A 14487-nucleotide genomic window follows, 5' to 3' on the forward strand; every position below is an offset into this window, starting at 1 on the left:
GAGCCCACACACAGCCCCCCAAGGGCCAAATGGGAGTATCAGCCTGAGCTACTCTCCAAGCAAGCAGTGTGACCACAATTGTTCGACTCAGTGGAGCTCTGGAGCTTTCAAACGCAAGAGGATCTGCTCTTAAACTCCAACCGTACATACATAATACAAAAGCTGTGTGGGCGCCCAGACTTGATTTAGGGGCTTTGTCCAATGCTATTCTTATATAAACAAAACAGTGTAAGGTCGCAGATTTAGGAGTCTAAGTCAGTGCCTGTAGTAGTATTGCCTGGCTACCCAGACTCCTCGCTCCGGCCAAATGCTACGCCACACCCGCCACAGAGGTTAGTTTCTTTTGAGTCTGGATCTGAGTACCTCCTCAACCCTTCACCGAATGTGAACACTCGGGCCGTCTGACTGGTCCAGAAACTGATGAGTTGGGCTAGAGCCAGCACACACATGGGTTTGATACTCTGATTGGTTTGAGACGATCCAATCGCTGATGACCCCACATCCCTGGTAGACTAGTCTAGACCTGTTCTGGCCAGTATCTCTAAGGCTTTTTCAGACTGTGAAGATTCAGCATGTCTGTCTCGGGACTGTCTGCTGTTATTCAGACCACGTCACACACAGAGCTCCCTTAGATTGCTCTGTCAAGCAGCAAGTTATGAAGGCTCTGTAGCCTCCGCTCATTGTGATCACCTCAGGTCAGACTGTAAAGAGAAGTTCCGTCACGACAGATCTGACAGGAGAGGGATTACAAGACTGATTAACAGAGAGATGGACTGACTGAGCAGGTACCATGTCATACATTCACCTGCAACAGTGACAAACACTTCACGCTGGTGCCCCCTAAAGACTTTCTCTTCCAGTCTCTTTCTTTGACAACATTGTTTGTGTCCATGAAATATAACAGAATTTATCTTTCATGTACAACATTCACATTTCCTTTGAAGAGGCTACACACATTGGGACCTCAAATTATTACTCACTTTTGCCACTAAGGATCCCTCAGAAGGAGTACATTAGAATGTATATGCAAGTCAAAGAGACCCATGATGAAGTGAAATGCATGGTGGGATGATGCCACTGAGTATAAAGGGCCGAATCCTAACTTGAAATCCATATGCTTACATGTTTTTGCATAAGTCATGCATTTATAACAATGGGACAAGTTATGCCCATGGAGCTTATGTTAGGCTTCAACCCAGAGCGATAATGCATTCTACTGCTAATACCCGTCTTACATATTGGTGTGAAAGAGGAGGCAAAATTATACCTTTTAATCTGCCTTGTCTTTGCATAAAATTCCAGAAAGATTGTAGTGCAAGAGGGCCTCTTTTACATGAGAATTTTTTTTTTCTGCTTCGTAGCTAAAAATTATTAGAGACCCAAGACATATTTTTCTACGGTCTGCAGTTTGTGAAGATTTTTCACTAAAGGCACTACCAACAATAGATGTCCTTATGTGCAGTGGGAGAGGGAGAATGTAGTCAGGAGAAAGTGGGCACTTGAACCGGATACTGCTGCAGAGTACCACTCTAAATGTTCTATAACAAGGTTATTAAAGGGTCAATCTCGGATTGGTAAATCCATTTTTGGACTTTTAAAATAATAATACAATACTTGACCAAAAGTATTGGACACCTGCTCGTCGTCGAACATCTCATTTCAAAATCATGGACATTAATATGGAGTTGGTCCCCCCTTTGCTGCTATAACAGCCTCTAATCTTCTGGGAAGGCTTTCAACTAGATGATGGAACATTGCTGTGGGGTCTTGCTGCCATTCAGCAACAAGAGCATTAGTGAGGTCGGGCACTGATGTTGGGCGATTAGGCCTGGCTTGCAGTCAGTGTTCCAATTCATCCCAAAGGTGTTCGATGGGGTTGAGGTCAGGGCTCTATGCAGGCCAGTCAAGTTATTCCACACCGATCTTGACAAACCATGTATGGCCCTCGCGTTGTGCACGGGGGCATTGTCATGCTGAAACAGGAAAGAGCCTTCCCCACCTGTTGCCACAAAGTTGACAGCACGGAATCGTCTAGAATGTCATTGAATCCTGTAGCGTTAAGATTTCCGGAACTAAGGGGCCTAGCCCAAACCATGAAAAATAGCCCCAGACCATTATTCCTCCTCCACCAAACTTTACAGTTGGCATTATGCATTCGGGCAGGTAGCGTTCTCCTGGCATCCATTACATGAAGCTCCAGACGAATAGTTATTGTGCTGATGTTGCTTCCTGAAGCAGTTTGGAACTCGATAGTGAGTGTTGCAACCGAGGACAGACGATTTTTACACGCTACGTGCTTCAGCAATATGCGGTCCCATTCTGTGAGCTTGTGTGGCCTATCAATTCACAATAACAGCACTTACAGTTGAATGGGGCAGCTCTAGGAGGGCAGATATTTGACGACCTGACTTATTGGAAAGATGACACCCTAGTCACTGAGTTCTTCAGTACTGGCCATTCTACTGCCAATGTTTGTCTATGGAGATTGCATGGCTGTGTGCTCGATGTTATCCATCTGTCAGCAAAGTGTGTGGCTGAAATTTCCATATCCACAAATTTGAATGGGTGTCCACATACAGTGTTTATAGGCCCCATCCCTTAGCTGTTTACAAAAAAAGTGGCTGGGACCACTTTGTTGTTGTTTGTTAAAGTTATCTTTCCCTACTTTGTCTTTATTTCTTTACTGCTCTCTTGTCTCAGTAAAGCTGCAATATTTTTGTATAAAAAATATAGCCAATTCTGAATCCTTCAGAATGAACTATAACCTCTGTACTGTTAGTTTGATTACTTATGCTTATAAGAACTGAGGTCTGGGAGTTTGATATAGTTTAGTTGAACTTTACTTAGAGTACGCTGGCATTACATGGTTATTCACAAGGCTTCCTAGCACAACTATCTGTTGCGTGTAAAACATGGAACTGGAATATTTCTGTACAAATACACGGACTGGATTACAGAATAACATTCACAACATTACACGTACAACAGACATTTATTTTCTGTACTTGTGCTCATATAAATATACATTTTGAATATCGTATTATTTGCATGATTTTTATGTAGCAGAGATTCTCATGCAATCACAAAAACAAATCCGCTCTCAATTTTCTTTAAATGTGACCGTGTGTTGAGCAAACACAGAGTGTGTATTATCGATGCAACGCGGCTGGAGAAAGAGGCTCTGGCTCAAGCCTGTCTCTCTTGTCACACTGCACTCAGTCCGCATTCATTCACACAGGCACGAGGCTCGCAATGCCCCTGAGCAGTCTTTAAAGGCCCAATGCAGTCAAAAATGTGATTTCCTGTGTTTTATATATATTTCAATAATATACGGTTAGACTAATATGGTTCCAATTACAATTGCATTGTAATTGTTTGTAAGCTTGTGTAGCCGAAAATGAATTTATGATCATATGCTCTCCATTTGTTGTTTGTATGGTGTTCTTTGTATGCCATTTTAATATTTGAGAATTAACCAATGATATTAGGCCACTTTTAGCCATGATTACAGACACCTGTGTCTTTTGACACTATATAAACGAGTCATCCCGCAGTGTTTGTGATTATACCCTGATGAAGACAGCTTGGCTGTTGAAACGTTGGTAATTACATTTTTGCATCTGAGCTCCTAGAGTGTGCGGCTCTCTTTTATTTTCAAGTTTTTACTCCGCTAGCCAGCACCTCGCCTAAATAGGTGTGCGTTTCTTTTTCTTCTAGATTGGAATAATATGGTGAAATTGTGAAAATCATGATAATGCCATTTTAGTGTAAGACCTATTTGAAAAGACCGCCTGAAATGTCAGCCTGTTGCAGTAGGATGGAGTTTTGGCCTGCCTGGTGACATCACCAGGCTTCCGGGTGGCGCAGCGGTCTAAGGCACTGCATCTCAGTGCTAGAGGTGCCACTACAGACCCTGGTTCTATTCCAGGCTGTTAAAAAAAGTGATTGGGAGTTCCATAGGGCGGCGCACAATTGGCCCAGTGTCATCCGGGTTAGGGTTTGGCCGGGGTAGGCCATCATTGTAAATAAGAATTTGTTCTTAACTGACTTGCCTAGTTAGATAAAGGTTCAATTTTTGCTCATTAAAAAATCACCAGACAGTAAATTAGTGAATAGACCAATAAGAAAGAGTTCCAAACCTCTGCCAATAACAGGTAGTTTATGGTTTTCCCTCCTAGACAGTCCTAGCAATATTCTTGTTTGAGAAATTGCTCTTTGATAAGAAGCTATTTTTGTTTCTTTTTGACCATTTTAATTGAAAACAATCACAGTACGGTGATTTTATTGATATATATATATATATGCCATTTAGCAGATGCTTTTATCCAAAGCGACTTACAGTCATGTGTGCATACATTGTACGTATGGGTGGTCCCGGGAATCAAACCCACTACCCTGGCGTTACAAGCGCCATGCTCTACCAACTGAGCTACAGAAGGATATATTTTATTGAGATAAAAACAGCTGCAATGGATCTTTCAAACAAACACACACACACACACACACAAATGCAAGTCATCCTGCCGCACAGCTGTCTACTGACACACAGATACCCAGAAGTGTTCTGCCCATAGTGCCCCCTCAGATTTGTCCTGTTTTTTATTTTTCAGATGTTAAATGAAATACTCAACTTAATTTTTAAGCCCACGCTTTATCATAATTAGGGGCCACACACATAAAGAGGTATGCTTAGATAACCTATGGAGAAAAATATACATTGTTTTTACATAGAATTAAGCGTAATAATTATTGCTCTAGATTGCAGGAAAATGCTGTTTCAGGTGTTTGAAAAATTCACCCCTGGATACACCACCCAAAGTGCTATATACCAAAATTCAGCATAATGTACACCACTTAAACTGCCTTAAAGTGTCTTAGACACATTCTCACACACTTCCAACCACTCAGGGTGAATGGATACACACCACTCAAACGGCTGTGTGCCTGTTTTTATATATCGGTTATGTCATCCAAGATGCTGCCGGATCAAGCCAGTACAGCTCACTTGGAGTATCTTTTTTTCCTTTGAACATCTTGAAAAGCTACTATGTCTCTGCTGCATCTACTGTGCATCTACCATCCGATGTTACACGTATCGAATTATGAAGAAGGGGCCCTCTAAAAGGTTCATGAGCTTCAATGCAGTCCGTGACAGCAGGCAGAAGGGACTCGACGTGTCGACGTTGACGCAGTCGTTATCTCTGGGATGGCATTTTCTGACCTAATTTGGCAATAGGTCATGTAGTAGTCCCTGATGTGTTTCTCTGCTCATCCCATAAACAACAGTTCCCGCCGGCAGCTTTATTATGTCCCCTCTGCTCTTAGTTAGAGATGTCCTCATCCTCCCTCCACGCTGCCTACTCAAAGTCAAGTCACACTTGGCTATCAACTTTTTTGTAGTAATGGTACACTATTGTGTATTATAATACTATTGTACAGTATTAGGATATGTTTACCAGTTGGTTGTGTAACTTTGTTCTTTGGAAGATTCCTTACCAAAGCACACATTCTTATCCAGAGCTCATGAATCCCAAACACAGATTCCAAAGCAAAGCGTCTGTCTGTCTGTCTGTCTGTCTGTCTGTCTGTCTGTCTGTCTGTCTGTCTGTCTGTCTGTCTGTCTGTCTGTCTGTCTGTCTGTCTGTCTGTCTGTCTGTCTGTCTGTCTGTCTGTCTGTCTGTCTGTCTGTCTGTCTGTCTGTCTGTCTGTCTGTCTGTCTGTCTGTCTGTCTGTCTGTCTGTCTGTCTGTCTGTTCCTTACCTTGAGGTTGTGTCTGTGAGCAGCGTCCAGGACGGCCGGCACCAGGTCCTCTGTGGGCTCTCCGTTGTCATCGGCCAGGCCCGGAGGATACCAGGACAGCACCAGCACCCCTAGACCACACAGGACAAGTCTCTCTAAGTCTCCACACATGACCTTTCAGGTTGGCTATACCCCACACAGAAATATAATTACTAGAATGTGGAAATAAAATGACTAGAAAGGGAAAAGCCGCTCATAGCGTGGCAATTTTACAATACACCCAATATGGCTGCTGGTCCACCTATCACAGAATATTGACTTTAATGGGATTGTCCATTCTAGTCATTCTATTTCAATGACCACACATCTCTGGTACCCAATCCTGAACCTCGTGATGTCCCTGTTACACCATTTTAAGTCGTGTTGGTCAGTGTGATAGTTGCCTACATCCCCTAAGGGTTCTGGATTGGCTTGAAGGACTTATTGATGTGATCACTGCCAGTTGTAGGCCTACAATAGGATCTCTATGGGCCAACATTCCTCAAGAGTTCCACTGACTTCAATGACTAACTTTGATGCATATAGTCTACATATTCTGCCAGATGTACAGTTGAAGTCCGAAGTTTACATAAACTCAATTAGTAGCTGTAACATTGCCTTTAAATTGTTTAACTTGGGTCAAACGTTTCGGGTAGCCTTCCACAAGCTTCCCACAATAAGTTGGGTGAATTGTGGCCCATTCCCCCTGACAGAGCTGGTTTAACTGAGTCAGGTTTGTAGGCCTCTGTCACGCCTTGGTCATTGTATTTTGTGTTTTCGTTATATTATTTGGTCAGGCCAGGGTGTGACATGGGTTTATGTTGTTGTATTTCGTATTGGGGTTTTGTATTATTGGGATTGCGGTTGAGTAGGGGTGTTGTATAGGCTTGGCTGCCTGAGGCGGTTCTCAATCAGAGTCAGGTGATTCTCGTTGTCTCTGATTGGGAACCGTATTTAGGTAGCCGGGGTTTCATTGTGTATTTCGTGGGTGATTGTTCCTGTCTCTGTGTAGTTTCACCAGATAGGCTGTAATTAGGTTTTACGTTCCGTTTGTTGTTTTGTATTTGTATAGTTATTTCATGTGTCGCTTTTTTCATTAAAGTCATGAGTAACCACCACGCTGCATTTCGGTCCGACTCTCTTTCTACAAACGAAGAACGACGTTACAGAATCACCCACCACACTCGGACCGAGCAGCGTGTTAACAGGCAGCAGCGAAGGGAGGACGTTATGGACAGCAGAGGCTTGGAGTATACGACGTGGGAAGAAATAGACAGGTGGGCGGCTGACCCAGAGAGATTGCCGGAGCCCGCCTGGGATTCGCTGGAGCAGTGCGAAGAGGGCTATAGGAGAATGGAGTCGAAAAGAAAGACACGGCGGCGCAGAGCGAAACCCGAAAGTCACCCCCAAATATTTATTGGGGGAGGGCTCAGAGAGAGAGTGGCTGAGTCAGGAGTCTCCCTGTTAATCGTGAAGAGCAGTTGCAGTGGGAGAGGCTGCACCACTTGGAGAATTGGACATGGGAGGAAGAACTGGACGGGAAAGGACCCTGGGCTCAGCCTGGTGAATATCGCCGCCCCAAGGAGGAACTAGAGGCGGCTAAAGCGGAGAGGCGCTGGTATGAGGAGGCAGCACGGCGACGCGGATGGAAGCCCGAAAAGCAGCCCCAAAATTTTTTTGTGGGGGGCTTAAAGGGAGTATGGCTATGCCAGGTAGGAGACCTGCACAAACTCCCTGTGCTTACCGGTGGGCTAGAGAGACCGGGCAGACACCGTGTTATGCTATGGAGCACACAGTGTTTCCAGTGCGGGTGCATAGCCCGGTGCGGTTCATACCAGTCCTTCGTATTGGCCAGGCTAGAGTGGGCATCGAGCCAGGTAAGCTTGGGCAGGCTCGGTGCTCAAGAGCTCCAGTGCTCCTGCACGGTCCGGTCTATCCAGAGCCACCTCCACACACCAGTCCTCCGGTAGCAGCTCCCCACACCAGGATTCCTGTGCATGTCCTCGCTCCAGTATCACCAGTGCCAGCACCACGCATCAGGCCTACAGTGCGCCTCGCCTCTCCTGTGCTGTTGGAGTCTCCCGCCTCTCCAGCGCTGTCGGAGCCTTTCTCCTCTCCTGCGCTACCGGAGTCTCCTGTCTGTTCAGCGCTATCAGAGCCTTCCTTCCCTCCTGCACTGTCGGAGTCTCCCGCCTGTTCAGCGTTATCAGAGCCTTCCTCCTCTACAGCGCTGCTGGAGCCTCCTGCCTGTTCGGAGCAGCCTGAGCTGCCAGTCTGCAGGGAGCTGTCAGTCTGCAAGGTGCTGTCAGTCTGCATGAAGCAACCAGAGCTGCCAGTCTGCAAGGAGCTGTCAGTCTGCAAGGAGCTGTCAGTCTGCAAGGAGCTGCCAGTCTGCAGGGTGCTGTCAGCCTGCATGGAGCAGTCAGAGTTGTCAGTCTGCATGAAGCAGCCAGAGCTGTCAGTCTGCAAAGAGCTGCCAGTCTGTAAGGAGCTGTCAGTCTGCAAGGAGCTGCCAGTCTGCAGGGTGCTGTCAGCCTGCATGGAGCAGTCAGAGCTGTCAGTCTGTATGAAGCAGCCAGAGATGTCAGTCTGCATAAAGCAGCCAGAGCTGCCAGTCTGCAAAGAGCTGTCAGTCTGCAAGGAGCTGTCAGCCTGCATAGAGCAGCTAGATCCGCCAGTCAGCCATGATCCTCTAGATCTGCCAGTCAACCAGATTCTTCCAGATCTGCCAGTCAACCAGTCTCTTCCAGATCTGCCAGTCTGCATAGAGCAGCTAGATCTGCCAGTCAGCCATGATCTTCTAGATCTGCCAGTCAACCAGATTCTTCCAGATCTGCCAGTCAACCAGTCTCTTCCAGATCTGCCAGTCAACCAGAATCTTCCAGATCTGCTAGTCAACCAGAATCTTCCAGATCCGCCAGCCAGCCAGGATCTACCGGAGCCTACTACCTACCTGAGCTTCATCTCAGTACTGGGCTTCCTCTCAGTACTGGGCTTTCTCTCAGTACTGGGCTTCCCCTCAGTTCCGGGCTGCCCCTCAGTCCCGGGCTGCCCCTCAGTTCTGGGCTGCCCCTCAGTCCCGAGCTGCCCCTCAGTCCCGAGCTGCCCGTCAGTCCCGAGCTGCCCCTCAGTCCCGAGCTTCCCCTCAGTCCTGAGCTGCCTCAGTCACGAGCTGCTCCTCAGTTCTGTGGGGTTCTGGGTGAGGACTATTAGGCCATGGTCGGCGGCGAGGGTGGATTATCCCAGGACGTGAAGGGGAGGAACTAGGACATTTATGGAGTGGGGTCCACGTCCCGAGACGGAACCACCACCATGGACAGACCCTCCCTATGGTTTTGAGGTGCGTCCGGGAGTCCGCACCTTAGGGGGGGGGGGGGTTCTGTCACGCCTTGGTCATTGTATTTTGTGTTTTCATTATATTATTTGGTCAGGCCAGGGTGTGACATGGGTTGTATTTCATATTGGGGTTTTGTATTATTGGGATTGCGGTTGAGTAGGGGTGTTGTATAGGCTTGGCTGCCTGAGGCGGTTCTCAATCAGAGTCAGGTGATTCTCCTTGTCTCTGATTGGGAACCGTATTTAGGTAGCCAGGGTTTCATTGTGTATTTCGTGATTGTTCCTGTCTCTGTGTAGTTTCACCAGATAGGCTGTAATTAGGTTTTACGTTCCGTTTGTTGTTTTGTATTTGTATAGTTATTTCATGTGTCGCTTTTTTCATTAAAGTCATGAGTAACCACCACGCTGCATTTCGGTCCAACTCTCTTTCTACAAACGAAGAACGACTTTACAGCCTCCTTACTCGCACACACTTTTTCAGTTCTGCCCACAATTGTTTTATAGGACTGAGGTCAGGGCTTTGTGATGGCCACTCCAATACCTTGACTTTGTTGTCCTTAAGCCATTTTTCCTCAACTTTGGAAGTATGCTTGGGGTCATTGTCCATTTGGAAGACCTATTTGCACCCAAGCTTTAACTTCCTGACTGATGTCTTGAGATGTTGCTTTAATATATCCACATAATTTTCCAACCTCATGATGCCAATCTATTTTGTGAAGTACACCAGTCCCTCCTGCAGCAAAGCACCCCCACAACATGATGTTGCTACCCCCGTGCCTCACGGTTGGGATGGTGTTCTTCAGGCTTGCACGCCTCCCCCTTTTTCCTCCAAACATAATGATCGTCATCATGGCCAAACAGTTATATTTTTGTTTCATCAGATCGGAGGACATTTCTCCAAAAAGTGCAATCTTTGTCCCCATGTGCAGTTGCAAACCGTAGTCTGGCTTTTTTATTGCGGTTTTTGAGCAGTGGCTTCTTCCTTGCTGAGCTGCCTTTCAGGTTATGTTGATATAGGACTCGTTTTACTGTGGATATAGATACGTTTGTACATGTTTCCTCCAGCATCTTCACAAGGTCCTTTGCTGTTGTTCTGGGATTGATTTGCACTTTTCACACCAAAGTGTGTTCATCTCCAGGAGACAGAACGCGTCTCCTTCCTGAGCGGTATGACGGCAGCGTGGTCCAATGGTGTTTATACTTGCGTACTATTGTTTGTAAAGATGAACGTGGTACCTTCAAGCGTTTGGAAATTGTTCCCAAGGATGAACCAGACTTGTGGAGGTCTACAATTTTTTTCTGAGGTCGTGACTGATTTTCTTTGATTTTCCCATAATGTCAAGCAAAGAGGCACTGAGGTTGAAATTAGGCCTTGAACTACATCCACAGGTACACCTCTAATACAGTGAAATATGAGTGAAATAATCTGTAAACAATTGTTGGAAAAATGACTTGTGTCATGCACAAAGTAATGTCCTAACCGACTTGCCAAAACTCTCATTTGTTGTGGAGGGGTTGAAAAACGAGTTTTAATGACTCCAACCTAAGTGTATGTAAACTTCCGACTTCAACTGTATACTGTTAGGGCTCATTTGGCACACATTGCTTGCGTTGCACATTGCTCGTGCTCTCTGTCTCCTTTATTCGAACAGGCAACCATTCTACTGTATCTTTAACCAGCAAAAGTGATGCCTCATATCTGAGTGATGAAAAATGCCTTCCTACATACATGCAGTTAATCTTTATGCACTGTTTTAATCGTAAGAGTGAGTATCTTTCCGTACACACGTGAAGTGACAGCTCATAAATGTCTACGTTGCAGCCAGAGGAATTGTGTCCCACGCGCTCATAGAGGGGAATATCAAAAACGGTTTCTGTCAAGCAGCCAGCAAGACAGGCATGTCCACTTTGGTCACAAGCTGTGTGGAATATTTGATTGCAATTTCAAAAAATATATGGTCAAATGTATTAAAAAGTTATGTCCGCACTATTCATTTTATTATGGGCTTCTCGCGGAGTGGAATTAGTCACCGCTGCAAGCAGGATATTATTTGGATTTTTTTTATGGGTCTTTGTGCCCGTGGCTTTAATTAAATTGACTCATTTTAACCTAGCACATTCAGTTGGCCTTTCTGTGTTCCATCTGTCACAGTGTTCGCTTTAAGGGGAAGGGAGGGGAAAGAAATGGGAAGGGACGATTATTTTCCGGATGGTGTACAATAACCAGTTCAGCCGAAGGCAGACAACATTAGCATGGCTCGATTGGCTGCCCCATCAGTCGTTTTCACACCCAACTCCAAGGCATCATCACTCCCATTTTGGTCAATACAAGTAGCTTACATTTTTCGTTGAAAACATAGGCTACTTATTTCAGACAATGTACATGCCACTTCCGGTTATGGTTTTCAGTGCTGACCTTTGCAGTGGACAGTCATGGCCACTTATCTTATAAGACTTAAGGGCTCCTTCTACTGACTGATGGATTTTCAATAACTTTTTAGAGTAAAAGGGGGACTTCCTATTCGCGCGGCCTGACGTTCATCTGTTTGTATGTTCGATCTCAGTGAAATACAGATAAGCAGCAAACACATATTATTCAAGTGTTCAATTGTCCACATTCATGATTGCTTGGAAGTGGATGTCAAGATTAACACCGTTCTAAAACTGCTGTGAGAAAAGGCTTGTCACGACTTCCGCCGAAGTCGTGTCCTCTCCTTGTTCGAGCGGCGCTCGGCGCTCGGCGTCGCCGGTCATCCAGCCATCATCGATCCACTTTTTATTTCCCATGTGTTTTGTCGTGTTTTTCCTCACACCTGGCTTCAATTCCCTCAATCACTTGTTGTGTATTTAACCCTCTGTCCCCCCATGTCTTTGTGTGGGATTGTTTACTGTAAGTGCTTGTGCATGTGTTTATTGGTGCGAAACGGATTTTTTTAAACCAAATATCTTGTTATTTTTATGCGTTGGTTTTGCTATTAATTAAACTGCTCCGGCTGTTCACTCACTGCCACCGGTTACGCACCCCCTATAAGGCTGCTGGTGGGCTTAGGTGAGCGTGCGGAGCTGTCCACTACATGAGTTCTGAAATAAACCGGCAGAGCGCAAGAGAAGTGAATACAAATGAATTGTGCGGCCATAGCTTTTTAATACTCGCGACCATGGCTTTTTAGATATTGTAATCAAATATTCCACACAGCTTGTGACCCAAGTGGGCATGGCTTGATCAATTAGCTGCATGCATACTCTGTGTCTGTGCCAGTGGCCTGCTGTGCTGGCTGCTTGACAGAAACCGTTTTTGATATTCCCCTCTATCAGGGCGTGGACAATCATTTATCTGGCTGCAACATAGACATTTATGAGCTGTCACTTCATGCGTGTACTGAAAGATACCCACCATTACGCGTTTTAAAAATGGGGGTCTAAAGAGTCACTGCATGTAAGAAGGGACATTTCATCACTCAGACATAAGGCATCACTTATTCTGTCTAAAGATAGAGTAGAATGGTTTGCTGTTGTAATAAGGGAGACAGGAAGCACGAGCAATATGCAACACAAGCAATGGATTCCAATGAGCCATCACAGTATACATCTGGAAGAATATATAGCCTATATGCATCAAAGTTAGTCATTTAAATATTTGGCCCATATAGATCCTATTGTAGCTGTGCTCAAAGTTGAACAAAATGTCAAAACTTTCAAGTTAACTGGACAGGCACAGCAGCAACCAAACTAATGCGAATGTTAAAACTTGTTTGTATGTTTCAGGATAGAAGAACCACTGCACCTTTGCACTCTACCTGCAGCAGCCGCTCCAATCTGCTCCATGTGTGACTCCAATACATCCGGATCCCTCGAGCTGTACGGACCGAGCTCAGGGTAGAAACTGGAGCCGATGTCCTCCGGCGGCATATGCCTCCCTTTCGGGTAACTGGCGGCGATTTTGGGGTCCCAGTGTGGCACGAGGACATGGTCCCAGTGCATGTATTTCTCATCCATCGACGGGTTCCCGTACCACACGCTGTAAAATATGTGGACGTCGTAAAATATGGTTCCTTCAGGTCCCGAGTTTGATAAAACTACTTTGGCGCGCACCTGCCCCGGGGAGGAGACGACGTCTTGGGACACCGAGCGCCGGTCCATCCTTCCTCCAATCATCGGCAGGAGGCCCAACCCCGGGGCCAGGTCTGAGAACCCATCGCTGGGCTTCAGAGTTCTCAAACCCATCATGGTTCCAAAAACGAAGAGTGTAAATAAAAACAGAGCTATGCACGCTTTCTTCCGCAGCCTGGCCATTGCGGGTAGATTGTCTCTCAGATGTGATTCCTGCTGGAGTGAACCGGGGGTTCGTGGTCGGCTGAAGTCAGCGATGTGGATAAGACTTGCTTTTCTCCAAACGTCGTATAGCCTATAGGCAGTATACTATAACAGTTCACCTACTACACTCTAGAAAATGATACAGGAACGCAGAAAATGTATAACTTTATGAATAATTGCCTAATAACTATTAGCCTACATGATTGCGGACGAAGCCTAATGGTCGCGTTGCATGACGCAGTGGAATCTGTCATTGCATTTAGATCTCAGTGATGTGAAATTATTTGTCCCTTTATCAGGTTCTCAAGCGGAGTTAACTTGCTCAATTCAACCGGTTAACATAATATCGTTGTCTTAAGGAGCCCACGTTACCTTGTTGCAGTGTAGAATGTGAAATAAGGATACATTACACATTTTGATTAGTTTTCCCCAATTGCAATGATGAAGGCGGCAATATCACCATCTGATTATATGAGCTCTTGGAGAAAATGTGCACATTTCGAATAAGAATAGCCTCCATGTCAAGTGATCAAATCTCTCTGATGTCTTTCTATCGTCTATAGGCTACAGTCAGATGTTGGCTTCTGATGGCTGTATGGTCGTCACTCTGTTACACTATTTCGCTTTTCGCTGCTGGCTCGATGCGTTTCCTACCTAATGCTTTACATTAGGCTCGGAAGTAAACCCACGTAGTGACAGCAACGAAAACGTTCTAAATTCAATGCAGCAAGATCCTGGACGAGCACACTCCGTGGTCGCTGTCCATGGTAGTAATTCGCCATCGGCGCCATTGGCTGCTTTTTACTGTCCATGTTTTGCTACATGGAGGCGGAGCTTTGGCAGGTTCTGGTGTTATACTGAGATTTGTTTTACATGTTTGGCGCAAGGGGACTGATGGTTGGCAACTATAGTCTATGCATGTACCTATACAAAGTTGGATATTGGAACCTTATTGATGATGATAATCGACTGTAAGTTACATACGCAATAAGGCCAGAGTTCAAAGTTGCAGTGTAGCCTACAGGAGATGAACATGCTGTCAAATGAACAATAAAGCCA

General features: G+C 45.5%; 1 protein-coding gene across 1 annotated transcript in view; it reads right to left on the reverse strand.

Moving 5' to 3' along the window:
• The window catches only part of LOC124004656 (glycoprotein endo-alpha-1,2-mannosidase-like protein), a 29912-nt gene extending 15679 nt beyond the window's left edge, over positions 1-14233 (reverse strand). The window contains exons 1-2 of the mRNA XM_046313325.1: positions 12912-14233; positions 5761-5870 (exon numbers count right to left, since the gene is read on the reverse strand). Coding sequence (XP_046169281.1) covers positions 5761-5870; positions 12912-13407 — 606 coding nt within the window. The 5' untranslated portion in view covers positions 13408-14233. The remainder of the gene's footprint in view (positions 1-5760; positions 5871-12911) is intronic.
• Positions 14234-14487: the final 254 nt, after the last annotated feature.

This window comes from Oncorhynchus gorbuscha, linkage group LG19 (genome assembly GCF_021184085.1).
Source record: "Oncorhynchus gorbuscha isolate QuinsamMale2020 ecotype Even-year linkage group LG19, OgorEven_v1.0, whole genome shotgun sequence".
In the NCBI taxonomy this organism is placed as follows: Eukaryota; Metazoa; Chordata; class Actinopteri; order Salmoniformes; family Salmonidae; genus Oncorhynchus; species Oncorhynchus gorbuscha.